Source organism: Anser cygnoides, chromosome 18 (genome assembly GCF_040182565.1).
Source record: "Anser cygnoides isolate HZ-2024a breed goose chromosome 18, Taihu_goose_T2T_genome, whole genome shotgun sequence".
In the NCBI taxonomy this organism is placed as follows: Eukaryota; Metazoa; Chordata; class Aves; order Anseriformes; family Anatidae; genus Anser; species Anser cygnoides.
In genome coordinates, this window is record NC_089890.1 from 10,617,243 (window position 1) to 10,644,150 (window position 26,908).

General features: G+C 41.1%; 1 protein-coding gene across 2 annotated transcripts; it reads right to left on the minus strand.

The window, feature by feature from the left end:
• Positions 1 to 333: 333 nt before the first annotated feature.
• PPM1D (protein phosphatase, Mg2+/Mn2+ dependent 1D) lies at positions 334 to 26,274 on the minus strand. Of its 2 annotated transcripts, XM_066979609.1 has the most exons (7): positions 25,821 to 26,274; positions 25,662 to 25,715; positions 19,265 to 19,493; positions 16,811 to 16,935; positions 7,031 to 7,221; positions 6,025 to 6,264; positions 334 to 1,766 (listed from the first exon to the last, which is right to left on the minus strand). In XM_066979609.1, exons 1-7 carry the CDS (start codon positions 26,083 to 26,085, stop codon positions 1,212 to 1,214), a joined length of 1,659 nt encoding a protein of 552 aa, XP_066835710.1. In that variant the 5' UTR covers positions 26,086 to 26,274; the 3' UTR covers positions 334 to 1,211. The 2 variants fall into 2 exon arrangements, with proteins under 2 accessions (XP_066835710.1, XP_066835709.1); XM_066979608.1 differs by having other exon boundaries at positions 25,662 to 26,274.
• Between the last annotated feature and the right edge of the window lie 634 nt (positions 26,275 to 26,908).

A 26,908-nucleotide genomic window follows, 5' to 3' on the forward strand; every position in this document is an offset into this window, starting at 1 on the left:
TGGTAACATATATAGATAGCAGGCCTAATTCCAGCCCATGTTTTATTGTGCCAGCAGTAAAGAATTAGATTCTAAAAATACCACCCTAGCCCTTGGAATGAAGTATTGGCATTTTACTTCCCCATTAAAAAAAAAAATGCAGGTTATATATTGCTACACTTTAACAAACACATTAAGTATAAAATGCCAAGAATTGTTCCCTAGTACAGCTATGCAGGATGTCCCGTTTCATTAAACAGCCACAGTGAAGGTGAAGGAGAGAGTATTAGACTTTAATAAATACAAAATGAGTGTACTTAAGCTTGAAATTATAAAAAAGAAAAAGGCACCCCATCAAATTTCCACGTTTTATTTAAGTGAACATACACATGGATCCACGTACTCAATGAAATTGTCATAAAATAACTTAAGAACTTCTGTTGAAAGATATTAGCAGCACCATCAGTATTGGAATAGCAGAAAATTCGTGCTTCCGTAGGACATACATTTATGCCTGGATAGAAATGCCACCGTTTGTAACAGGGATGGGGAATGGCTTTATAGGATGCTTTTGGGAGTTGGAATTTTTAAAACACAGGTTGTTTTTTTTGCTAAATACTTTGCCTATTAATGTTACAAAAATGCAACTAGATAAGATACTGCATAGTATTTTAATTAACAAAGATGTTGACATTGAGCCCCGTAAAGCAAGACTCAACATCTCTGCTTCCACATACATTTCTGAGTAGAGAAATCTAAAATTTAAAAACAAAATATAGACCTAGTGTATTCTCTAAAAGACATACTTTAGGTGGAACATATAGTACTACGAAAATACATATCTTCCATTCTGTTTAATAATTTACTTTAGTGAAAAAGTTGTGAAATTCTCATCACAAGAAGCGTATACAAATTCAAGACCTTAGTAAATTAACAAAAAAGACTTTCTTTTAAACAAGGTTTAGCCCCGCTGTAACAATTATACAAGGAAGAAAAGAGACTACATTTATATGAAGGGAAAACAAATTTACACACATTTTACAGTGACTTATACCCTACACATCTACAAAATTCACAGTTATAATACAAGCAAGTACAAGGCTGGGATAAAGCTGTTCGATACCAAAAAAAGTTTCTACTTTAAAAAAGGATAAACGGGAAGAGTTTCAAACTTCTGCACCAACTTTAAAATTCTAATCAGGACAAAATACACTTCCTTACACAAATGCCCTTCAGCAAACACAGGCTGCTTTCCTGGGTGGATGGAAGAGTGAATTGCCAAGCTTCTTCTGGCCCCGCAGGCTGCGCCGCATGGTCAGCTTGTTTGAGTTTTTGCGCTGTGGCGTTGTGGACATGCCTTCTGGTTGGACAGTAATGTTTCTACTCAGGCCACGTCTCGGCTTCTTCATAGCTGGGCCAGAGTTGGATTCTTCTAATGTCCTTTTAAAGTTTGCTGTGGGTGTCCTCTCTGCATCTTGGGCTTTTGTTTGGCCACTAGGAGACACCTTGAAGCCTTTTTGGTCCGTGCCTGAATTTGTGGAGTTGGAAGGGGAGAGACCTACTGACAAGCCATTACTATAGGATTCATGTATCCTCAAAGCCAATGCTTTGCCGCATTTCTCTTCCTGCGGGCCTGAATCTTTCAGGGTTGCTCCTGATGAAGGTGAATTGCTTTTGGCAATCTCATTTGGCAGCTCTACGTACTTCTCTGAGATCATGTTGCTATGCACAAGGGAAGGAACAGGCTCAGAAGCATTCAGTCGTGGCCACGGATCATCTTCTAAAAGCTGAAAGGAAAGAAAAAAATACTTAGGCATAAATAAAATCACTTTACTCCTATTATCCTTTGAGGGCGGAGACTGCATAACAAAACATTTCTAAATCTTATCAGAGACAGAAAAACTCCACTCTAGAACAGGATCATTTCCCCCCCACGTTGAGAGGCAGGGATGGAGAGGCAGAAACAGATGCATACTGTGGATCTGAGCTTGGTACTTTGTGCGCACCAACTTTCTAAATGCTTTTATTTCCATCATTCAATTCACAAGCATCTCATAATGGCAGACAATCTTTTAATTCAGAGGGCTGTTCAGACACCTCCATCCCGTGCATCTTCCTTTTTGCTGCTATAAAGCAACTTATGTAAGGAATAAACATATATCTTTGTTAATTTAGGAAGCCATGTAGAACGCAGTGCCTGCAGTCTGTCCTGGGATTTTCATCGGTAGCATGTCCCAAAATGCAGACACGAGTTGCCTCATTCTGTGATGTGTGCACCCATACTGCCTCTGAAGATTTTATACCTCAGATGGCCAAGCACTATTAAGGCAAACAGCAGAACTCTGACCCGCCACATTTAGAACTCTCAGTTAGGGAACAACGAGATTATCAGCGAGAAGGGCACACTCTTCATACCCTAGGTGTCCTGATCATATACAGAAGGTGGAGCAAAAGTTAATTGGACAAACATTCTAAAAATAGAATTACTATTTGCTGTTTCCAATTCCTCACAGCTAAGTAACGCGTTTTATTGCCTAGCTGTACGCTCTACAACTTGGAAAGGAACTAATTCCATTCACCACACTACACCCAGCCACTCTGTATGAAGCACAGTTATTGGGTACTCTGAAGAGAGGCTGCTTAGTGTGATGTCCTGAGAACCAGGGACTTGCTAATCCTACCTTCAGCTATTCATCCCTTCTGCAGCCTTCGATAAGTGCTTTTGCCTCAATCTCAGTTTTACCAACAGGAAAACGGGGACAATACTTACTTTCCCTATCCACAGGGGGATTATGAAAATTAGTATTTATGCAGTGCCCTGAAGATATGAATTATAACCTTATTAAAGATTTAATTGTGGAGAAATCCCTAGCTACTCAGCAAGTCCTTCAGAAGTAAATTTCAAGGCCACATTACATACCATAAACGTAAGGCAAATGGCAATGACAGTCTTAAGAAATTAGTGCGCTGAAAACTCAAACGTGCACACAAATTAAACCAAGTAAATACACCATCTGAGCAAGATCTAAATGCTTTAAGCTACAGAGTAACTTCAGTTCACCTTCAAAAAGAAATCCATGACTGCTCAGCACTTTTGAAAAATATAATAGTAAGGTTTGATAAAATACACTCCAAAAGAAAAGATTATCAGAATTGTTTCTAGCATCTAGATTTCATTTTCCACTTCCTTTAACTCCTCTGTTGTTCCACATGTGTAGATTAATAAAGCCATTTAGTTTTTTTTTTTTCTTCCTTCTCCATTTAGCAATACAAGAGAGAAGACCTTTACGGATGGTTATTCAACTCATTTCATAAGAAAGCTAAGATGACGCATTCAGAACAGCCCTGGCAACATTATTTAATCTGCTCAATTTCATTTCTGACATTGTGTCTCTAGCCAATACTTAGGTTTTATGTTTCATATTGTGCAAGGCACTTAACACTGTGGCTCTTATTGCCAAGATCTTTTGCTTAAGATGAATAGCTGAGATCGGGTAAGGCTTTGGGAAGCCAAATGAAGTCAGAGGATGGACTGCAGGAAGTCTGCTGAAGACTGATGTAACAAAACGAGAAATAAAACATGAATCACCAACTTAATTTCTCAATCTAGTCAATCAAATTCTGTCACTGGCCTCAGGAACAATAGAATTAATTTGGTATTAGTAATTGATGCCAGAAGGATATGTAATTAAGAAATACATCTATTTAATTGAGAAACTTTGATTTACTCTATCTCCAAAAATTAATTGTTTTTGGAAGGTAGCAGTTGTTACGAATCAAGGATATCCAATGCTTTTTCCCCCCCATTCTCTGACAAAAGATACAACTTCATTTCATTGCTACCTCTTGTTTTTCCTGACCTATCCACTCTTGCCCATAATCATGCCACAATGACTTCTAGGAGTTCAGACTGATCTGACAAATCACCTCTCATTTCTTTGCAGCGATTTTGGAAAACTTCAGTAGGATTTTTTTTAATTACTTATCTAATTTAGATCAGCTATTTACCTGCGGCTTTATGTATCAATGTATTTAAATACTCTTTTGCTAATGGATATTCTCATCAATTCTTGTAATTTATTTTCTGCAATCAATAACAGGATTGATTGCACAAAAAGAAGAGCTTTTCCCTCCTATGAGGTTGACAGTCCAGCCATTACAGAAACCAGAGTTTTTGAAAATACATCTTTCCTTCCATTGTGGTTTCTTATCTAACTGGTAAGGTTCTTCAGACTACAAAAAAACTGATATTACTCAATGATATACTTAACTGAATATACTTACAGATAACTGCACAAGGCTCTTTTTTTTTTTTTTTGCACAAATTGCCCAGACACCACTGCCCAGACATCTTACTTATTCTGATCTTCCTGGAGGCATTTGTCCCCCAGCCCCCCAAAACGTTTCATTATTCAGACAGTACAGGGGCCTTTTTCTGTCTTTTTTCCTCCTCAACTTCCTCCTTATATTTTTCCTCCCATACTTACAGGTACTCAGAGGACAGTTGTATATTGCCTTTCAAGCAGAAACTCATATTACATTAATACTTTTAATAAAAATATAGGGAGAAAATAGGATTCTTTGTTTTTTAATTGGCAACACCATACAAAGGCCAAGAGGAGAAAAACAAAGTAGAACGAATTTATACATGATACCAACGCATACCTGTAGCCAAAGTTTTCTTTTGGGTTTTGTACATTAAGTAAACTAAAGCCTTGTCTACAAGGAAAACACCAAAAATATTAGTTGTCTAGAGTTTTAATCTCTCCACTACTTATGACCACCTGCTGCAATTCAAATAGGTGCACACATCACAGCTCCCTGAATTTACTTATACAGGGAGGGGGAATCTTCAGAAGGTATCTTCACTATGTCTTTATTAAGAAATGCTACTTCCTGGTTATTTTGCAATCAACATAGCTCAAGGCTTACTCAATAAGTACTGATAATAGCTAGAGCACAAAACAAGTACTACAACTTAGAAGTTCAGGAGTATTTACAATTCAAAAAAATTTTCACACAATTTTGAGCTCTTGCTACACTGGATGGAACAGAAGGAGAGAGAAAGGTTGAGCCTGCCATTTTACTAGCAGCTTGTCTCTGCGAAGGGAACTTCGCAGTTAAGGACTGCCCTTCTTATTTTTGCCTTTTTTTTTTTCCTTGGCCTGAAGGACAGTTATCCAAAGATGCTTCAAAAACATCAAAGGACAGTTACTTAAATCAGGAACAGCTGGTAATTACTGAAGCAAATATCCACTCATAACTCCACTCTAGTTTTTAGAGGGGAAAAAAAAGCTTCCAAACAGCTCTGCTTTATATTAATGGGTAAAGCTTCTAATCCCAATAAAGATCTTGTATTACATCTTTTCCTCTAACAAAGAACATTAAACCAACTAGATGACCATAGTACAATCTCCCTATCTGAGCAGAAATCATTCTCTACTATGTGTATCTGAATCTGTTAATCCATCTTTACCTTAGAAAACAATCTACATAGTTACGAACACCTCCAGAGGCAGTCTGCAATTTACCAGCTGTTAAGGTTGGTTGGGGATTTTGAACCTCTGACCCCTTTTTCAAGTCTACTTCCGATTTTGTAGAAGAACTCAGATTTTTACGAAATACTGTATTTAAAATTGTGTGAATTACATGCATAAACTTAATTATTTATGTTGAAGAGGACATACAAATCAAGAACTACTACTAAGTTATTAGGATTTTAAGAATTACAAAAACACTGTATCCTGAAATTCAGCAATTCTGAGACACTCCTACTTTAATACTCTCTTTGGCGCTCCAAAATCTTTTAAGAAATGTTATTAAAAGTTTTTTTCTCTAAAGTATTGCACGCTGACTTACAAGAAGTACCGAGGATATGGCCAGGTAATTGTTGTCAAGTTACTGTCCTACAACTGAAATATTTTATTTAGCCATACACACAGCCTAGTCCACTGAAGTTAAAAAAAAAACACTAAATGGTGGTTTAAGTTGAGAGGCCAGTAAGTTCAATGTGGAACATATAAAACACTGAAAAAAAAGCGTTACCTTGACAGGTGGGGTACAGCAGCGGGAGGGTGTCATGACATTCATATCAGGGCTGCTATAGCAGGGACTCTCTGCCAAGTTGAGATACAATTCTTCATTTTCCAAGTTGCTTTTGCTATCCTGCAATGGTGAGATGCAGATTACGATGGCACTGGTGTTATCTGCACGAAGCATGCGCTGCCTCCACCGGCCCAGGGCTCTGTTCACCAGCATTTTGGCACAAGACTGTCGGTGCTCTCCCTTTATGTTAGAAGAAAGACAGAGAAAGCGATTAAGTCCACTTTACTTTATAAATTGAAGACAGTTTATGTGGCAGAAGCTGAGATAATCTACTCTTATGTCATGTGCTAAAGTAGCTTGATCCAGAAACATGAGGAAATACTAATTGAAGCTTTAAAGTCAGTTTATGGTAGAATCCATATACACACACTAAGTGCTTTAAACTTTACAACCGATGCAAATGAATTCTATAAATAGGCTGGCCATAACACATCCTGCAATCTTTCCAGAACTCTTTCAAGGGGCTTACAGACTATTTACTAACCGATGCTTAGATGCTCCGCTGATTAAATTGTCTCAACTGTTTTGTATAATAAACCCGGTAAGAATGTAATTCAGACTTTTTTCCAAAAAAATCACAAAAAACAATTGACAATTGTCTGCATTGTAACATGCGTTTTAATATGAAATAAATTTTGGTTTCAGACAATATTTTGTATAACTTCCTTACAGGAAGGATTTTCTATCTTCTTAATCACAGACCCCTTCCTGGTAGTCAAATTTCCCCAAAATGGCAATTAAAGAACATTATTAACATGAATTGTATTTGACAGTACATGCAAGCACAATATCAGCTGCGCTGTAACAACCCCTACGTTATGGCAAAGCTATTGAATATGCCTGAACAACAATGCTGTTCGGTACATTGCACACATACCAGACTCAGCAATTTTTAAGAGGAAAGCAGCGTTAAATTTCCCCAATGACTGATACCAACTGTGCTCACCATGAAGTATTTTTTCTCCTCATGATCCTGGCACATGGAGATAGCATCTTGAGGCGGGATCATGTTCCACAATCCATCACTGCCAAGGATAATGTATTTGTGCTTCTGGGGGTCAATTGTGTGCACACTAGTGTCAGGTTCAGGCGACACAACGAATTCACCACTGTAGAAGTCGTAGCTCCACAGATCACCTAGCAAAGGAGGAAATGTTTCAGAATTGTTATATTTCAAGCGATATTATTCTTGGAAACTACTGAAAATGGTTCCCATGAAAACAATTACCACCAGTCTCAAGTCACCGACAGTAATGCAATGTAATTACAATGCGATTACTGTTCTGCTGCTGTCACTTTCTGATCACATTTATTAATATGTAGCTATTTAAGTAAAAATGCATTCAAACCAACCTATATTTACAAGAGGCCTTTACTCTCAAAAACTAAGATTTTCAGAAAAAGAAGGAAATAACAGATTAATACCTAAAAATCAGTGGAACCTCAATATCCAAACTAAAACTTATTTGAACAACTAGAACTATCCTGAAACAGAAGCAAAGCCTTATTTTAAGACTTTGTTGAACCCAAACCAAGCTTGCAAAAGTCAGCCTTTCCAGTTATGGGCACTGTTTAAAGCTTTACAGCTGGACAAACTCTTCACTGCTTGTATAGAGAATCACAATACAGTTTGTAAAATTAGGCTGGGAGATCATGCAGCATGAGACTTTAGCCTGAATGACAATGATGTGCTGCTCCGCACACCCTAGAAAGAAATGCTCGGAGAAAGAAAAAGAAAAAAACAACTAGAAAACTTGCTCTTTTTATTCCCTCAACCTGAAATTCTCCACAGCCATCCAACCAATACAGAAGCACACGTCTTGCTGTACGTGTATTTGTCTATGCGGGTGCCATGAAGAAGGAACAAAGACAGCAAAGGAGGAGATTGAAACCTTTCCCTTATTAACTTTTTTCCTCTCATTTCTCCTCCTTCCATAACATTATCATCACTCTCAAAGCCATGCAGCGCTCAGAGTGCCTTTCCAGCTGAACACCATGTGCCAAATCGTGGACTTGGAAAGAAGCCACAGGAGCACAAGTAGCACCTGGGTTCCAGCAGGAAAGCAGAAAATGAGAGCTAAAGCCTCTCCCCTGGAAGGCCTCATGCAGTGAACCTTTCTATTTTTAAATCTTCCTTGCTGTGTGAATGAGTTTGGGGTCACCTCACCAGTGAAGATGACCTGAACTGAATGTAAAACTTAAGTCACATTTCAATCAAAACATCAGCTGGTTCAAGTGCTTCCTCCAAGCCATCCTCAAGGAAAAACCACTCCAGCAGAAAAAATTTATTTTCCATATTAACTTATTTCAATCTTATTTATCAGATACACACAAAAAATACGTCTTTCTAATGTTGGACTTCTAAATCAAGAATGGTATTCTGTTGCACTAACACTTTGTCTTCCTTTTTACACAATTAATGCTGCAATGGGGGTTTTTCTATGTTTTCTGGTTTTGGTAACATACTATATAGTACTAAAATTTCCACTAAATAGTTCATAAATAGCTTCCTGTAATGATAAGCAACAAGAAATGACATTATTTGCAAGCACTGGCTATATTTTTCTGTACAGAACACATGGCTTTAGAAGTAGAAATTAATAAAAATGTCAAAGAACTCCAATTTAAAAAGTAAGGCTCAGTTTTTTTTTCCCCTTTGCTTTTCGCTTGCTTCAGATAACATGTTCATAGCTGCCTTCTACATCCTTCACCACCCTTTTAAAGATAATACATAAGCTTTTTGTCTTCCTATTTCTTTCCATTAGCTTTGCCTTAAGCTATCAACCAGCTGAAAAGACTTCTCCAGAATCAGGAATACTTCAACTCAATTATGCCACTTCACGGCAGCAAGCACGGATGGTCCATCCTTATTAAAGTGCCAATTCACCTCCATTGCATCAGCCGTAGACAAACACATGCTTCTAATAAATACTAATTAAAAGCTGAGCCTGCTCGTATAGAGGTACATTCTCCCTCCACAGACTTGCAACAAAGCCAGCCAGCTGGCAACAAGATCAAAATAAATACTGTAACAGAAAAGCTGAGCTCCAGTGCAGCAATTATTGTATATTAATTGCCAAAAAAGTCTTCATACACAGAGTTCTTCACATTGTGCCTGTCACTGACACAACAGGTAAAACAAACAAGAGCCTTGGAATCTTACGACAACCAGATCTCAGAATCAGTTCCCAACATGGGAATTTGCTTTTGCTTTTATTTGCTAGTATGCCCATTTATGAAAACTCAATGTTTTCAGCTGAATCATTTTTTGATTAAAAATACTTTGCTGTAATACAAAAATAATCTGATGCTATTTAGTTTTGGTTCATCCACATATATGTCATCATAACCATCTGCTGCTCTCCCTGAGAAACAGCCAAGTTAAAGTCACAGTGATTTCAGAGAGCCTTCCTCCAAGAGGCAGAAGGCTCCTCACAGTGATAACCCAGAATATCACACTGGTTATAACGGACTCCACCAACAAGAAACTTGCTGAAGGGCATAGTTTTTAGGAAGAAAAAAGGAACCCACACCTCACAAATCAAAGGCCAAACTCCTAACCAGGGGCTCAACCTTCCTAGATGCCTCTGAAAGCCTTCCAACCTCAACAGCATCTCTCCTCTGTGAAGAGCTGCCCCTTTGAAGGTCACGGTGTAACTACAAACAGGGGTGGAGGCCTGACACAGGAACCAATAGCTAGCATGTCGTCAGTGCATTAGAGCAGCTGCCACACTACCTGGTTATACAGTAGTAACCATCCTTGGCCAAATCCACATGCGAATCTGTAACTATGCCAGGTATCTGCAGTGCTGTCATTGCTCGCAAATGGAGACGGGTGTGGGGGGAACAGAGAGAAAAATGGGTCTAGCAGATACCACAGGAGGAAAGAAATTTTTCATGAAAGGAAAAGAATAGGAGCTAGACTAGTTCAAGCTTCTAAATGTATTAAACATGCATTTTTGAAAAAAACATGATATGCATTCTTTCAAACAATTTCCTGTGGCATCACCTCTGTCAAAGTGGCTTTCTATGTTTGCTGTACACGTGCAGTGAGAACTACATCTCGGTGAGTTTTAAATTCAGCTGTACTCATCACTTACCGAGGTCCAAAACCATCTAGGAAATAACACAATAACTGATGTATACAAGCTGCACGATTACAAACTAATCAGGCAGGCAAATGATCCTAGGTAGAAGAGTGCTGCATAAAGAGTACTTCACACGAAGGGTTTGTAAGAATTACCCTCTAACTCCAAGCTAGCAAAGGCCAAGCCATGTTACTAGGGCAAGGCACTTTTTTCCTCTTCTTTCTTTTTCATAAATAAAGGGCAGAGCACCACATACTAAGTAAATGCTTTTTAGAGCTGCTGTATAGATGGAATACTAAATGTCAGCTGTGTCTCTTCCTCCGGCCAGCTGGAGAACACAGCATCCACAGTGGCTGAGAGGTATGTGGCAAACCTAGAATGAAGTCACTTTACATGGGACCCTCTCTTTTACAATTCTGGGAGGAAATGAGGGAGAAGAAGGTAAACCACAAGGCAGAACGTATTTTTCACTAGACATTTCAAAACACTAAAATCTTTAATTCTGTCCCAAAGCAAGCAGACAGACAAGTGACTCTACCAGACTGGAAAGCCGAGATAGCAAGATGATGTGACATGCCAAAGGCTAGTATTACAGAACTGGAATTCCAGGTTCTCAGACTTCACTTTGAGCTACGCTATTTTTGTTCTTAACTGAAACCCACACATTTACAAAACTTAACAGCCTTTTTATCTAAAAAACTTATAGCCAGGAATATTTCTTTTGCTGGAAAGTTTGCATGTTCCTTTTCCAAACAAAAAAAAGGGGGGGGGGATTAAAATAGTTCCTTCTAATCTTCCAGAAAAATCACACCTGTTTCTTGGTCATGACTAGAACCAGATTAATACATGAAGATCTACACAAAAATTGCATTGCATCTTGCAAACGAAAAATAGATACTTGAAGTCGTATGATAAAGGAGCAGAAAACTAATACAGCTATCTATAAAAATATGAAAATATGTAGTCTACCTTATCTGCTTACTATTACCTTTTGAAATACAGTGAAAAAAACACTTGCAACTCAGCTGATGCCAGGAAAGTAACTGGTTATAAACAAAACAACCCATCATATAAGTAGACTGAATTGGATTAAGTCCAAAGCCTTCTCATAGCAAAAATATGTCCTAAAGTCATAAATCCAATTGTTCATTTATGTTTCAGGAGAATGCTGTTTTGAATACAAATATATCTTTTAATTTTAATAGGGGAAATAAAAGTTTACTTTAAGTCACAGTCAAAAAGTGACTAATTTGATTAATTCCAAATCTTTTAAAATCGAAATGTGTCTAAAAGGTCTTAGTACAAAGCAAAGACTTACAGAACTTTTTTCCACTCCTGATGAGGCAATACTGCTAGGAAGCTAGGCAAGTCTCAACATGAATACAGACAGTAACCACTTAGGGCCATTCAGGCTGAGTTGGGTAGGGGAACATTCTCACCAAAACATGACAACCTGATCCTGTAGCCACAAGAGGGCATCTTCACAGCAGTGTAATGACAAATGCAATATAACGTCCCTGTCACAGAACCTAACAATGATTAAAAAGTTCAGTCTGAGGAACAGGGACAAAATTGAAGGTAGAAGCAAGCAGAAAAGCTACCCAGAAGTATTCAGGGCTTTAAAATCTTCACCCTTCCTTTAGGAGCTTCATTTACATATTCTTTAAGTCAAACCTGCTGCAAGAATTCTACCCGCAACACTATGTCAAAAATGAAAGCACAGACGAGAGGCCCATATTTCAAATGCAATTCTTTCAATTGCTGTTAAAACAAATGGTGATTTAAAAATTGCCCATAAGACAGTCTCACCAAGACTACTCATCCCTGCGTGCATGTTAGCAAAACAAGCAAGAGTAGAAAGGAGTTTGAGTCCAGGGCTGTGCCAGAGCATACTGATTAAGTAAGCGCAAGAGAAAAGGCTGAGAACTAGGATGCAAAAGCAAAGATGAGAAACTAAAATGACATGCAGAAAGCTACTCATGACTTCTGGCATTCAATTAAATCCTTCAACACTAAGGTGGCGTTGCAAGCTCTAAAAGACACCCAATCGTATACAGCATTTGTTAGCTAAAGACAAAGGATAAAACCTAAGAACACTTTGGTGACCAAACCTGGATGAAGTACCACCTTCAGGACAAACATTCGTTACTGCTTTTCTACTGTAAAAGAAAAAAGAGCTAAAGAGGCAAACAGAGCTACAGCCAGCCAAAAGCAGGAAAAAAGCCCCAAACTTTCTCTTTTGAGCTAAACAGATCCACGTGTGCCTTCACGTGATCTGTATAGCTAACAGAGATCTGCACAGTTAAGTACACACTCTGCATTTTGTACAGGCATACATATATATCTTGTCTTGGGGGTGGAGAAAACTGTAGAAGCTGCAGTAAGACATATCCAGATCAAGTCTAGAAACCCAAATACACTGCATACATATATACAAAGCAGTATCAGTAAAGTCTGTAAAATGCCGTGCAGTGTTTAAATATAACTTACTGGCTTACATAATCCATTACAATTAATCTTCATGGTGTGGCCTACACACAAGCAGGAAAGACAACCCAAGAAGCACATACTGTCTAGCAACTCTGCCCATTCAGATTTAAAATGCGTGCGCTTGTGTACACACACACACCAAAAATTAAACCCTTATACAACAATCTACTTAGATCGTTTGAGGTCAACCACTCCCTCCTCCCTAGGGTTTCATGGTATGCATGCTCAGAGAGCTTTACAAAACAATTCTGGCATCCAGTAGGGTGCTCTGGAAGACAGCTTCCATATCACTGTCAGAGCTAACATTCCTATAGCAACTATACATTCAGAGTTCACTGTTCTGGTAAATAGCTGCTTTTAGGGGTCAGCAGGAAATTGATTTTTTTTCATACAAACACTAATCCTGTATTGTGGAAGCCACTCCACCAAAAATATGGGAATGGGCCTGTTAGATATCTACATAAGAACCTGGGAAAAGAAATTTCATGTGGCCATGTGAATGCATGGTTCAGCTATCAGGTTCTTGACTCTGGTTTCATCACTCAAAGGAAAAAAAGATTACACAACAGCTACAATGCCATTCTACTTTTGTATACTTGCTCTACTGCCATATACTTCTGTATACCCTCTTTGAAAGTATTACTGATGCTAGGCCAGACTTCACTTCAAAACTGGTTTCCAAAGATCAAAATTCTTCATTTCATTTTTCCACAAAGGGTTCTGTAGATGGGAACATAAGACATATCGTCTCGTACAGTCACAGCCTTGTATTTATCATCCTGCATTTTGTCCCAGAAACCAAAGGTCTACATTAATATATTTAGACAGCCAGCATGTGCTAAAAATGTAACCTTTCTGCTAGCACGAATCTGGCTACTATGCTACACATTCAGAGTTATTTCCTCTCTCAGTTCTTTCCCTACCAGATGCACCTGTAAGCACGCTCACTGGAGTCCATCCACAATGCCTTCCTGGGTGCCACATGGAAAAATCCAACTTGTAAATCTACGGCAGAGAGACAGTAACTAATGCACGATGCAAGGCACACGCTGTTCAAATCACACAAGCAAGTTACATGTAAGCTTGCTGCCCCTGAGCATTCAGGCTGTATGGTATCCAGCCACTTGCACTCATATCCTTGCCTTACACAAGGGTATTCAAGTATTTTGAGTTGCCTCACACCTGTTATAGGGACAGGCAAATAAAATGGTCAGTTACCATGGAACTCTGGATGCCAGAAAACTTACACAAAGAATTGCACTCGAAGGAAACAAAACACTCTTCTGCTCAGAATGGGTAGCAACTCCAGAGGTGAACAATTCTCGGAGACTGTGAGGGATTAAGTATCTATTACAAGGGAAACTGCTATAAATACATTTTTATTTCACAGAAAAGGTTAGCAGAAATAGCTGTGCTCGGAATGCAGAACACTGTGCTACAATTTAAGATATTTCATTAGAAGACACAAGACTTGTATACAGTAAAAGCAGCATACAGGTACTTTACAAAGACAGTACAAAACCTAAACACTTCTGATTTGTTATGGGACTATAAATAAATAAAACATCACTTAATCGCAGTTACTGGTGCCACGAGAAGCAGCATCAGTAAGAAGTACATACCACAAATGCTTATTTTAGGGCAGAAAGACACTAAACAAATCAAAATAGTAAAGGGAATGTCAACAGAATTAAGCTGGCTAAAAAGACTTCTAACATGCCAGTGTCCTTTCGGCTGTCCAAATACTTGACCAACTTGTTTTTCCCCAGTGTTTTATTCCTGCTATTCCTAAAACTTCTGCTGTATTCCTGACAATGAGCACTAAACTTAACAACTGGAGGGATGAGACTACATCAACGTACTGTAAAGTATTCTACGAGAAAAGAAAACAGAACATAGATGTTTAATCAGATACCTGCCCGCTTTAAAGACAGTAAATTCACAAGTATCCATTTGTCTCAGAAGTGTGGGGCAGTGTCAAGAGACTCCTGCTGTCCTACTAAAAATTCTCGCCCAAATAGTAAGTGGGGGGCCTGTATTTTGCAGTATGGGATTTCTATCGAGAACAGCCACCAAATTTGGACTTAGCAAAACAGAATCACTGTACAAGATCTTAGCGGGCTTGACTAGAGTACTGGTAACCACTGTATGCCAGCACTGATGGTTACTGCTCCGCTTGGAGAGGCTCCAGAGTAGCAGTGCTGTGCCAAGCAGGGTAGCAATCTGGGAGCCAGCCAAGAGGTCGAGCAGGCTTCCATAGCTTGAATGCAAATGGTTTTAGTTGTGGTAGGTCTTTTGTAAGCAGTGGAAGGGGCATGCTGGCCTCAGAAAGAAGTTAAATCCTGTTTCCAAACTGTGAGCGTCTGTGCACCATCTGGGTCCCACAGAGCAAAGCAGCTGCGTTCTTTTTTGCAGGAGGTTTGTCATACCTCCTCAGAAGGGGACGTGAAAAGGCTTACAGAGACTCCTTGAGCAGGCAAACACCAAAACACCGCCACATTGTAAACCCCTTTCTCCTACACGATTGCAAGTTGCCAATGCCCCCTTTTAAGCGTTCAAATTTAACTACTGACACCAAGAATTGTGAAGAAGTGTTCCCATTTCTTGGGCCTAAAACTCCACAGTAATCCTCTTCATCCACATAACTGGAAAGAATGCAAAAGGGGGCTAACAGATGCATCATTCCTTGAATTCCCATCTGCACACAGAACCCAGCCAAATCCTTTTGTTCAACTTGCTGCAAGCAATCAGATCAAAAGTCATGGAGCTATTTAGACAAAAAAAATCAAAATTGTAGGAATGAAAGACTTATCAAAACGTAACCTATGACGAACACAGATACTTTGCAGAAAAGGGGAAAAGAAGGATATGTTGCTTGGTGATGACAATCTTTGCTAGTCATCTGTTAACTCCAATGAACTTACTCAAACTCTCAAGTCAGTTTTACTAACCATAAAATAAGCAGCTAAATATGACACACAATGAGATTTTTAAGATATGCAGAAAAAAGTCACTAAACTTAAATTTTTAATTTTATGGAAAGATAACTTCAGCCACCTGTGGCCTCCTCCTTGACACATAGCTATCTTTTACAATGTTAATTATCGCTGCAAAATGCTTGACGCTAGACAAATCCATGCAAAACTTGTATCACTGCCTCTGAAATAAGATGCAGTAATGTTATGCACTTATCGCAAGAAGACAGTCCCAGGAACAGACTGTCCCCGTGACACACTGCCAACTGATCTAGGAACACTGACAACACTATCACATAACTGCCGTGCTTGCCAAGAAGAAATTAAGTCACAGGACAGTTTTCACAGGTAAAAACGTGGTACATTTCCACAAAACCTAACCTATACTGGGTGTATCTGGATAGAGAACTCCTCACTGGGGCAGAGGGAAGTTGGAAGGAAAGAAAATGAACAGAAGATTGGAATTCTGCAGTGAAACTTAAGGAAAACAACTGACTAGAAAACACTAACACATATGGGCAAGAGGGGACAAACTTCAAGTTATGAAGTACTTCCCAAAAAAGCATTCATAACAAGTTTGCTCGGTATTGTAATATGCCTTTCTGTCCTCTGAATAAAGTGTTCCTCAAAAAAAAAGTTTCCCATTACCACTACTTTTGCAAAGGCAAATTACAGATAACACAGACAAAGGCTGACTTCTATCCTTTTGTTAATTCTACATTGTCTTGAAAGAAAACAGATTCACCGTGAAAATGAAGACCAAAGTGATACATATCCTATGCAGCAAAACTTAATCTTACCACCACTTAGTCAAGAATGACTGTCCTCCCATTTCAGCAACACAGCGTGCTCTACATCTCGGAGGCACAAACTGCTTTGTACGTTTCCATGTGCAACAGAAAGTATCATCCTTGTAAGAGTGACACTGAAAATCCTGCATGTTGTACAACTAGGTCTTTATTCACCAGTGACACCTTCTACAGCTCTATTTGAAAAACGAAATCCACAATATATTTAAAAGCTTTTATAAGGCCTTTACTTTCAGAAGGCCTTATAAACCAGGCAAGCAACTGAATTCCTTTTAACCAAGTGTTTTGGCAAAACAGGGCGTCATTCAGTTCTGGTGGCCTGCGTGTAGTGGTGTCTCACTTCCCAAACAAAGGCATCACTTACCAAGCGCTCTGGCAACTGCTAGGAACGGAATCTGGTCAATGACAGTGCTGCGGCGCACGGGGCCATTGTGAGTCAGCCGAGGCCTCTTCCAAACGACACGATTCACGCCAGACTTGTTGATCACACTAAAAGCATCAGAAAGCGGCAGGGGTTATAAAAAGGAATGGAAACGAAAGCATGAAAAATAGTTTCAATGACATTAGAACAGTTAAGTCTGTAAATGTGGAGTCAATAATGACGGCACCCTCAGTGAGGTCTGCCACACAATTAAGTATTTCAAAACACCTGGTATCACTTGTACAGTCTCATTCCATATTAAGCCAAAGGGAAAAGTGAGAGATGAAGGGAGAGGAAAAGAAAAAAGTAGAGGAATGAAGACTTGAAGAAATTCTGGCTAGTTGCAACAACCAGATGTAAAAATATCTTTTTAATCTGTCAGCAAAAAAGCAAAACACAATTTGCTTTTCTCAGATGAAGACCATCAACATCAACTCACTTGGGTGGAAATATCATGTAGTTCTTCCCTCAGTGTTCACCATCTGCCCAAGTTTGGCAGTAAAGTACAGCACAGTACAGTTGGGAAAAAAGAAATGAGCAGCCTTCTGTAGGAATTTCCTTACTGGTGCACCAACATGAGGGAGAAATAAACAAGGGATTGTTCATAGTTATCTGCCGAAAACGACACAGGAAGAAACAGCTCTGCCTTTAAATGGTAACACCTGCTCTAAGGCACCGAGCACAATGGTTTTAGTTCTCACAGATGGCTTTAGAAGGGTCAAAAGAGAAGCTACTGTGCAAGTGAACCAACTATTACGGGGCAGAAAGAAAGAAGGAGGGAGAGCACGAGGTACCAAGAAAGAAGAGATAACGGAGCAAGGAACTAGCAAAGCTTGGGCCCAATCAAGTCAAGAACTAGACACTTAAAAGCTAGCTTTTATCCAAGGAACAGCCAATGGTAATTAGAAGCTGAGGCGCTCTGGAACAGCCTCAAGATTCCTCATACTGAAGCTATTCAAGATGCACTTCCTGAGACTTCAAAGGCCTTAACAACAAGGGCATGTTTAGCTCCATCCTTTCGCATGCACAGTGCAGCAAACACCACATCCTAAAATCTATCTCATCCATTTGTACCGCTAATGACCACACAAAGCTAAGTCTTTATCTAAAAGACTTCATTCCATACTCAGAGACTGTTACTGGGAATATACTACTTTCAATGAACAGTCCAATCATGCTCTCACGTTAACTTTTCCCAATTCACTCTCTTAACAGAGAGGACGTTAATAAGCGTAACTGAAGTTTCACCTCACTCCTACCGTTTGCCTCACAACAGCCTGTACAGCTTTATCACCCACCCTGGAAAACACGGAAGGAGCATTTGTAGAGAGTAATTTTAAAATATATATACTTTTTTTTTTTAAACCATTTCCACTGATACAAAGTTCTAGGGAATGTTTCTTCAAAGCTTTGGAGACTTTCAATCACTGAGATACACGATTTGGAAACCCATACATTAACAAATTTAGGCTAATTCAGTGTAGCTTGCAGTTTTGCTTTCTGAAAAGCTACCATCCCAAACACTGCTAACTGACCAGCTTCCACCTGCTAGAAATACAAATATCTGGAAGTTAATGAGCTGACAGGGTTCTCGTATGAATGATGTCAACAGGAAAACCTTCAGTGATCTCTGCCTCTGAACTGCTAAGAGAAGGAAACTGTGCCCATCCATCTGGTGCAGTACTGTAGAACGAAAGAACAGAGAGCTCCTGTGAAGCTATGCCAAATCCGAGCCCTGAGGTTTGTCTCAAAACATTAGTGCCATCTGACGAGGCTGCCTGCTTTCACCCTCAGTCACAGGGAACATGCATCAACCACAACTTGGAGATGTTCTAACAAACATCTGCCAGCTCCTGACAGTGAAAAAAGTACTAACATTAAGATATATGTTAAAACGTCACATTTTAAGCATATATTTAAACACAGCAAACTCAGTATCTTGTTGCAAATTAGTATCTTTCATGTTCCTTAAACAGAAGCTTTGAAGAGCCTACTGAACAGTTGTCTGTCTGTATCACCTCAGGAACAATGCAGATTTTTTTTTTCCCCAAAAAAAATTCCATAGAATTTAATGAAAATAGATCAAACCTCAGCTTTCAAAGTTTTCAATGAACACTTAGAACTGTAACCATCTCAGCCACAGCGGAATCCACCAGGAAATTTAGCAAAAAGCACAACAGTGTAACACCGGAACACCAAGTTACTCCCTAACAAGCTAGGAATAAAAAAAAAAACAACAATAAAAACAGAGCATAGAGAGTGAAGGAATATAAACAGGCTGTGAGACTAACCAACTTGCTCGCCACCCCTTAAAACAAGCAAGCTTAAGCCCAGTTGAGAGAGAAAGACGTGGATAGCGCTCAGATCAAACCTGAAGTGAAAAGCACAGACAGTTACCTGCCCCCAAGGCCTTCAATTCTCTCCCTTTCTTTGGGAAGTTCAGGCTTGTGGTCCTGTGTCACCTCCACAGCTCTCACAAAGTCATCTTTGGGGTCATCCTGGACTCCCAGCACCACTCCTGAATCACCAACATGCGCAACGTACATCTTCGACCCACGGATAATTACCACGCTGGCAGTAGTTCCTGATGTGCTTGGGAGACCTGTCATGGTCTTCGGCCACTCTGCTGCAGTGAGAAAAAAAAAAACAAAAATACCTTTGTTTTCAATTCTGCAGAACCAGTAACATTTTGAAGATCAAGGCTGCGTCACAGAGGTTTGCATAATGTTACAACAGGGTGTGCACACAACTACGGCACGGCCAGGCAAACCGGTGCCCGGAGGTCCCCCCCTACTTTCACAACATCACTCCCCCAGCTACAGCTTAAATTGAAACAAAGCCAATATGAAAGCACAGAGATCGGATTCCAAAAACTGTCTCCTCAGGTTTAATTTTTCCAAGCATTGCTATAAGAATAAGAGTATGTGGGAAGTGTTACTTGAGTGCTGACCAGATCAATTGAGCTTTTTGTTAGGATCTACTGTTCATTTCCCTGCCTGAAGAGGTAGGGACATAAATCAGGTCATTTTGCCTGGACATCAAGTTGTCTGGACACTCCTGATTCTCTCAAAAGGAAAGAAAAATGTTATTTTATATTTTAAGTTGAACCTCAACTGTTTTATTCGTGTTTCCTTTTAAAAGACTGAATAATGAAGATTACTTCAGTATGCTATCCAACATCAAAGCTTTCACAGAGAAGATACTCCTTGAATTCAGAACAATAAAATACCTTTATTAGTATGAGCTGTGTATGGTTAGGTTAAACTCCTCCTTTCTCAAATCGTTTGCCCTTAAAACTAATTTCTTATTACACTACTTTCACAATTTACCTACAATCAAAATTTCTCTTTCATGCCTTTTCTTGTCTATTTCCGTGTCTACACGCACCAGTTGTTCTTCCAAAACGCCACTAAATGACTGGGACAACATCCTAATTAAGAGAGATTAGGCATACCAGTCCTCCTCCCTACTTCAGTACCCTCAGATAGCAGACTTCAAGTTCTCAGTTATCAGTTGACTTCAACTGTCAACAGCAACCTCATGTTTCTTCTTCACTGCACCCACTCATGTCTTCAGACAAACTAAGAAGGGGAACTCTTCTCCTTGTCACATTTTATCTTCTGTGCTTTGCAATCCGTGCTTACACAGTACAATACAAGAATTCCACTGTGATGCATTCTGTTTGCAGGAAATACTCAGGCCAGATAGCCAAAGCACTGTTTTGGTTTTTTCCCTACAGCATAACAACACACAAAAAAAGAAAATCAATTAGGCCTTCCTCCCTGTGAAAATATTTTAAGCTGCAGACATGTAAAACAGAAGCAAAAGATTAGGAACTTATTACATTCCAGTGCCACTGAACAATGTTCAGATGCCCAGGGCAAGAAAGAGAAAACAGGGATGATGTGCTGAAGGGGACGGACGTGTATAATATAGACGGCCTGCTGATAAAAGCTGCCTTTCCTCATTGTTAGCTACCAAGATATCCAGCATCATTTAAACATTTAAGTCCTGACAGAAGCTTCTAGCTATGTGTTCTAAATACTAAAATACACTTTCTCCCTAAGAGTAGCATTATTTCAAGAGCACAAACATTCAATCAGCTTATTGGAAGTACTTTGTCTGGCAATTTTAACTGTGGATATTAAATTTAACACATTCCAAATGGAAAGCAAACAAGGGAGGAAGCCAAGTGGTAATGACGACTTCAACCATGCACTTAACAGAAAACAAGCTGCAACTAATGAGTTTCTGTCAGTGTAACAACCCCTCAATAGCAATAAAATATATTAGAGAGTCAAATCAGTCTTTATGGGAAATGAAGAGCACAAAGTGAAATCGCCCACTTATGAGAAAAAGAATGGTAGAGCAGCCTCAGTTTTTAGGCTCCGATAGAACTAGAAATTACATCTGCCCATCATCAAGGCATTTCACAGTTTGTGTCTTGCTCTTGGTTAGAAATGAGTATTACACATAGCACAGCACACTTCTTTCTTTAGAGATTGTCTCATCATAAATGAACAGAAGCGTCAAAACTCCTGAGTTCTTTTCCGAGCTCAAGTACTACAATCAAAGTCACTTACTCAACTCCTCCGCACATCAGGACTACGTTTTTAATCGATCTTATAAATTAAGCAATAGGACATCTTTCTGCAACAATTTTCCCTCTACTTGAAAAACACCACCCTTCACCCAGTTAATTCCAACTGGTGTTATAGCTGGCACGTCAGCCAGCGAATTGAAATCGTCACCTGCTACCTAGGGCAGTAAGTATAAATCGTTTTGCCTTAGGAAATTTGACTTGGTTACATCCTTTCCTTCAATTTAATAATTTGTCAAAAAAAACTTTAGTGCAAACTATATAAAAGCCCTTAAAAAAAAAAGCAGGTTGCTATCAAGAAAGTTTCTTCCTTGCTAAATTTTTCCTGCCTACTACCACGACCCAGCAAAATTCAAATGCTATTTTCAATGCCTATTCTTGTTACTTTGTTCTTTTTTTCTAGTATTTAGATGCAAGACAAAATAGTTTTAACTTAAACAAGCAAACAGAAAGCCCTACATTTCTTTTGTGAGATACCCCAGTAGTCCAAGTGATCCACTTACGATCAAAAGGCATCTTCTCCTCTAAATAATTAACAGAATATACAGTAATGCACTGTTATGAGCATTAAACTCCTCCAGTGGTAGAAGCTTCAGCTTCAGTTGCCTTTTTATTCAAATATACACACACCACTTATTTTTCCCTACCTGGCCACACCAGCCCTAACAAAAACACAGATTTTCTTAGCACACACCCCTTCAAAGCAACCAGATGAAAAGCCATCCACTTTCGAGTTTAGAACTTTACTTTGGTAAGTTCAGAGCAGACTGTTACCAACTTTTAATGCCACACCAAGTTAACAAATTAAAAGAAATCCTGACACTACAAAGCTCTCAAAACAAAATTCACACTTCAATATTATACCTGAAATGTCCATGAATTTCATACCACTTCCACACCTTTAGGAAGGGACAAATGTATCTAGCTAGCATGCTGGGATTTCTAAGTTAGGAAAAGTTTCTTTGTGGGGCCCACATCCCCAGTTCTGTATTTAATGTCATGTAATTATTAACCTACATACTAGAAACATGACTGCATCCCAGAATGGACACAACTCCTCTACAGCCAGGGGGGTTTAGAACTGAAAAACACTTTGCTTATGAAACAGTGCGGTGCACAAAGCGAACCAGCTGATGCTAATGGCAAGTAGGAGGTAAACCCACATCTGCGTCTAGCAGGGCACTAACAACATCGCCCGACTGTTACAGACTCACAATACATGCCCACAAAATATCACATTTTCCAGTTTAACAGATGCACCTCCCACTCTTCCAAGAAAAAATAGAAAAAAAAAAAAGAATGCATGTTAAGTGCTTAAGCTATATGAAGCTATCAAATTTATAGTCTAGTTTGTTCCTTACAACATTAGATGGTTTCAAGAGACAAATCCATGCAGCGTTTTAAAACGCTTCAAACCACAATACCTCATTTCAATTTGGTTTGATTCTAAAAATCTTGATAACTTTCAAAAAGTAAATGCTATATGAACTTTTAATGCAGCTGTAGACTAAAAAAAATGTACATTATCCTGAAAATCTGCATTGCCTCAAGTAGTCTAGCTCCTTTTCAGATAAGGACACATCCATAAACTCAAACATTGCTAAGAATAACACTGACATTATGACTTCATATGGAAAATTACAAAAATTCTATTCGTTACAGAAGAAATGAAAATATTCTTCAAATTAAATTTAATGGAAGAATTATAAGCAATGCAGGAGCATATAACTTCCTAAGTTTTAACTAGTAGTACTAGTAACTTGTATTTTTTTTAACTAAAAAATTGCTTAAATAGTATCAAGATAAATTTAACACTTACAAACAAGCTTTTGACTAGGCAAATGATGAGTTACAAAAGGAACAACACAATGCAATCCCCAACGAAGTCCTATCAAAATCTAGGACCTGCAGAGCCTGCTTCTTGCAGAAACCTTTCCCACCACTGCCAGTTGTAGATACAGGCTTCAAATACAATTTTTACTTTGGGAGTTCTAACACACAGAGAATTGTGAATTTTATTAACATAATTAACCTCACAAATCACCAGCAATGACAAAAGGGTGTTTTTCTGTTTCATTTTTTCTGCTGTACTCATCACCAATACATTTCATGTTAATCACAGGAGATGGCTGCTGGGGTGACCCACTGCTTCCAAGAGCAGCTGAGTACAAGCTTCCCTTCCAATGCCACCAACTGAGAGCAATGAAGACTCCCCATGTTTCACACCAAAAATCCAAACCAGCCTCCTGCTCCCATTTCACGACGCTAAAATACCCAGTCTCGCCAATACAGAGTTAAAGATCCAGTCTGCATAAGGTGATGTGGAAAAATTATTACAAGCAAAATTTGCACTGGGATTTCGTAACACAGCATGAGAAGTTATAAACCAGATTAGTAATTGTTTTATCCCATTACACTCTAGCTATTAGACACACACAGAAGAAATCAGCAAGACCAAACATGTTACACAGAAGAAAAGTTTCCCATATACCCTACCTAGAACTGCCACCAAATACAGCCAGAGCTACGCCGTTTTTAACAACAGCTTAAATTAGTTCCACAACCAAAGTATTACTTACTAAACACATTGTATTAAAGTAGTATTTCCTGCATTCTGTCACTTCACCTCTCTCCATTTTGTAGCTGCACATAGTTACAGTGACAAAGAACAGATGAAGGATACTACAACCAGACAACTGAACTCCTTCCTTATCTTTGTCCCCACACCATCTCTCCCTGTGTTCACACATCCTTCTCCTTATCGTGCAAGTCTGCAGCCCAGGAGGCCGTGTGCCCATTCACCACTCGTTCCTCAGCATCAAGGTTATGGTCAAGTTCTGGCGCTTCTAAAATTCACACCCTTTCCTTTCTGCCCAATATCAGCGTGCCCTGACCTTGCCATTCCTCCTCTCACATCTTGTCAAGCATCTGACACTTGCGCAACTTCTCTATTTCGATATTCAAGGAAAAAAAAACGAAACCGTTTTGACAATATAATACTCTCGCACCTCCCTCCTCCCCAGCCCCAAACCACTCCACCGAAACCCCGCTGTGCTGTAAATGCAATTCTTGCTTTTTATGTTTGCCTCCCAGGCCCAACTGTCAGTATTCTTTGTCTACGTTTTTGATCCGATTTTACTGCACTCCCCTCCTGCCTGCCTGTTTTTATATGCTTGCTATTTATATATTTTCTCTTTCTAGTGCTTTCACATGCTTGAAAGAATACATATTACACCACACACACATATATCTACTTACGTTGTACATTAACACACACATAAAAACGACCAGACCCTAAACCATAACCTTTACCCTTTCAGGAAACTCGATTCTGCAGTATCACCAGATCTCAGGGAGAAGGAAGAGGACAAGAATGATTACTGACACCCGTCTTGGCACTCTCCTTCGCCTTACCTGTTTAGGACCCCAACTGTCGTGCTGCACTTAAGTAACTGAAACTACGTATAACCTTCGGGATACTGAGTGTGTTTTCTGTTTTGGCAGGTACCCTGCATATTCCCTGATGCTCAAACAGTAAAGCGAGCAAACTATAGCCCTGTATGAACCAGCCACATTTCTCATCGTTCCATCAGAACTCAACAGAAACAGTTGGGATCAAGAGACAGGGAATCAAACATTTTTGGCTACTAAAGTAACTTCTCATGATACTCTGGTCGAGGGAAACTTAAGGGGGGGGGGTTTCCCTAACAATTCCCCAAGACAACGATACAGAACCTCCTCCGATAAAGGTACCAGGGACATCCAACTTGCAATACCTTCAGAACAAACTACAGCTCTACAATCTTTAGCTACACGGCACAATTGCCCTGCAGTTTATCCTCAGCCCAAGATTCTCTCTCTTCCTCTCTCTCTGCTCTCCAGTTTCCCTCGGTTTTCCAAACCGCTCGCTTCACCGCCGCGGGTCCCAGCCCGCTTGGTGCCCAGCGCCCCGCGGGGCTGGAGGGGGCTCGGGGCGGGCCGTCCCACGCCCGGGAGAAGAAAGAACCCGGGGAAAGGCAGCGGCGGCGCCTGCTGGAAGGGAAGGGGACGGAGGGAGGGGGGTCCCCGGCCCCTCCGCTCTAGCCGCTGGGCCCCGCGGAGGGGCTGCGGGGGGGGGGGGGGGCGGCGGGCCGGGACCGCCGCCTGCGGGAGGGGACGGGGCACGGCGGCGGCTGGAGGACGCCTGGAACTTACGCAGCTTTTTCCACATGGCCCGGTGGCAGGCGATGAAACCCTTGCGCAGGGCGGCGCACACGGCGGCCGGCTCGGCGGAGCCGAAGCCCTTCTGCTTCTTGATGAAGCCCCAGAGGTTCTCCCAGGCGAACTGGGCCGCCTCCCGGCCGCCGTGCCCGTCGCACACGGCGAAGAAGGCCACGGAGCGGCTCGGGGGCCGGCCGGGGGGCAGCGTCCCCTCCTCGGTCGCCCGCGGGCCGGCCCCGCTCCGCCGCCCGCTCTCGCCGGGGGGGCCCCCGGCCGCCGCCGCTCCTTTGTGCGGGGGGCCCCGGCGCGCCTCGGCCGGCGGCTCGGGCTCCACCACGATCTGGGTCACGTCCTCCATGTATTTCCTGCCGCCCTGGTCGGAGAACACGCTCACCCCCAGCGAGTACGGCCCCTCCATGGGGCGGAGAGGTGCGGGGAAGGGGGGGGAAGGAAGGCTCGGCCCGGCGCCGCCCGCCCGCAGCCCGCTGCCCTCCGCGCTACTGCTGGGGGCGGCGGCGCCGCTGCTCGGCCATGGCCGCGGCCCCGCTCCGCGCCTCCGCCGCTCCCCGATCCCCGGCGGGGCCGCGGGCGCGCCCCGCTCCGCCCCGCGCTCGCCCGGAGCCCGCCGCAGCGCCCCCGCCTGGCCCGGCCCCGCCGCGGCGGAAGGGGCGGCCGGGAGCGGAGCCGCCCGCACCGCGCCCCCTGCTGCCCGCCGGGGAGCCCGGACCCCCCCCAAGGTGCTCGGGGGGCGCCTTCAGCTCGGGGCCGTGCAACTCGAAGCAGGGCGCCCGCAGCCCTGCGCGCTTCCAGCGGCGTTCCCAACGCCGTTGTCAAGGCCGCCTTCAGCTCCTGGAGACGCTTCTAAGGCGGCTGAACGCAACGGTGGGCCTCGCAAGAACCTCTGCGGTCACTAAAACGGAGACGACTGCTCGGCCCAAGCGCTGCAAGTACTTTTTTGGCCCAAGCACTTTGGATCTCCTTCCATTAACCACATCGGAGTCAAGAGGATTTAAAAATAGGAGACGTGTTGGCAAAGCTTTGCATTTCTAGAGCGCCTAGGGATTTGAAAACCTGTTACAAACATTAATGAATTAATCCGTGCTAATCCAGGGAGATAACTATCCCTCCCCTATTTTACAGGTCTTTATGCCATCAGATCAATCGTCAGATCAACAGCCAAATATAGAACCGAGAAATCCTGCTTTAAAAAAAGTCTGCCCATTACGTTTCAGAACAGAGTA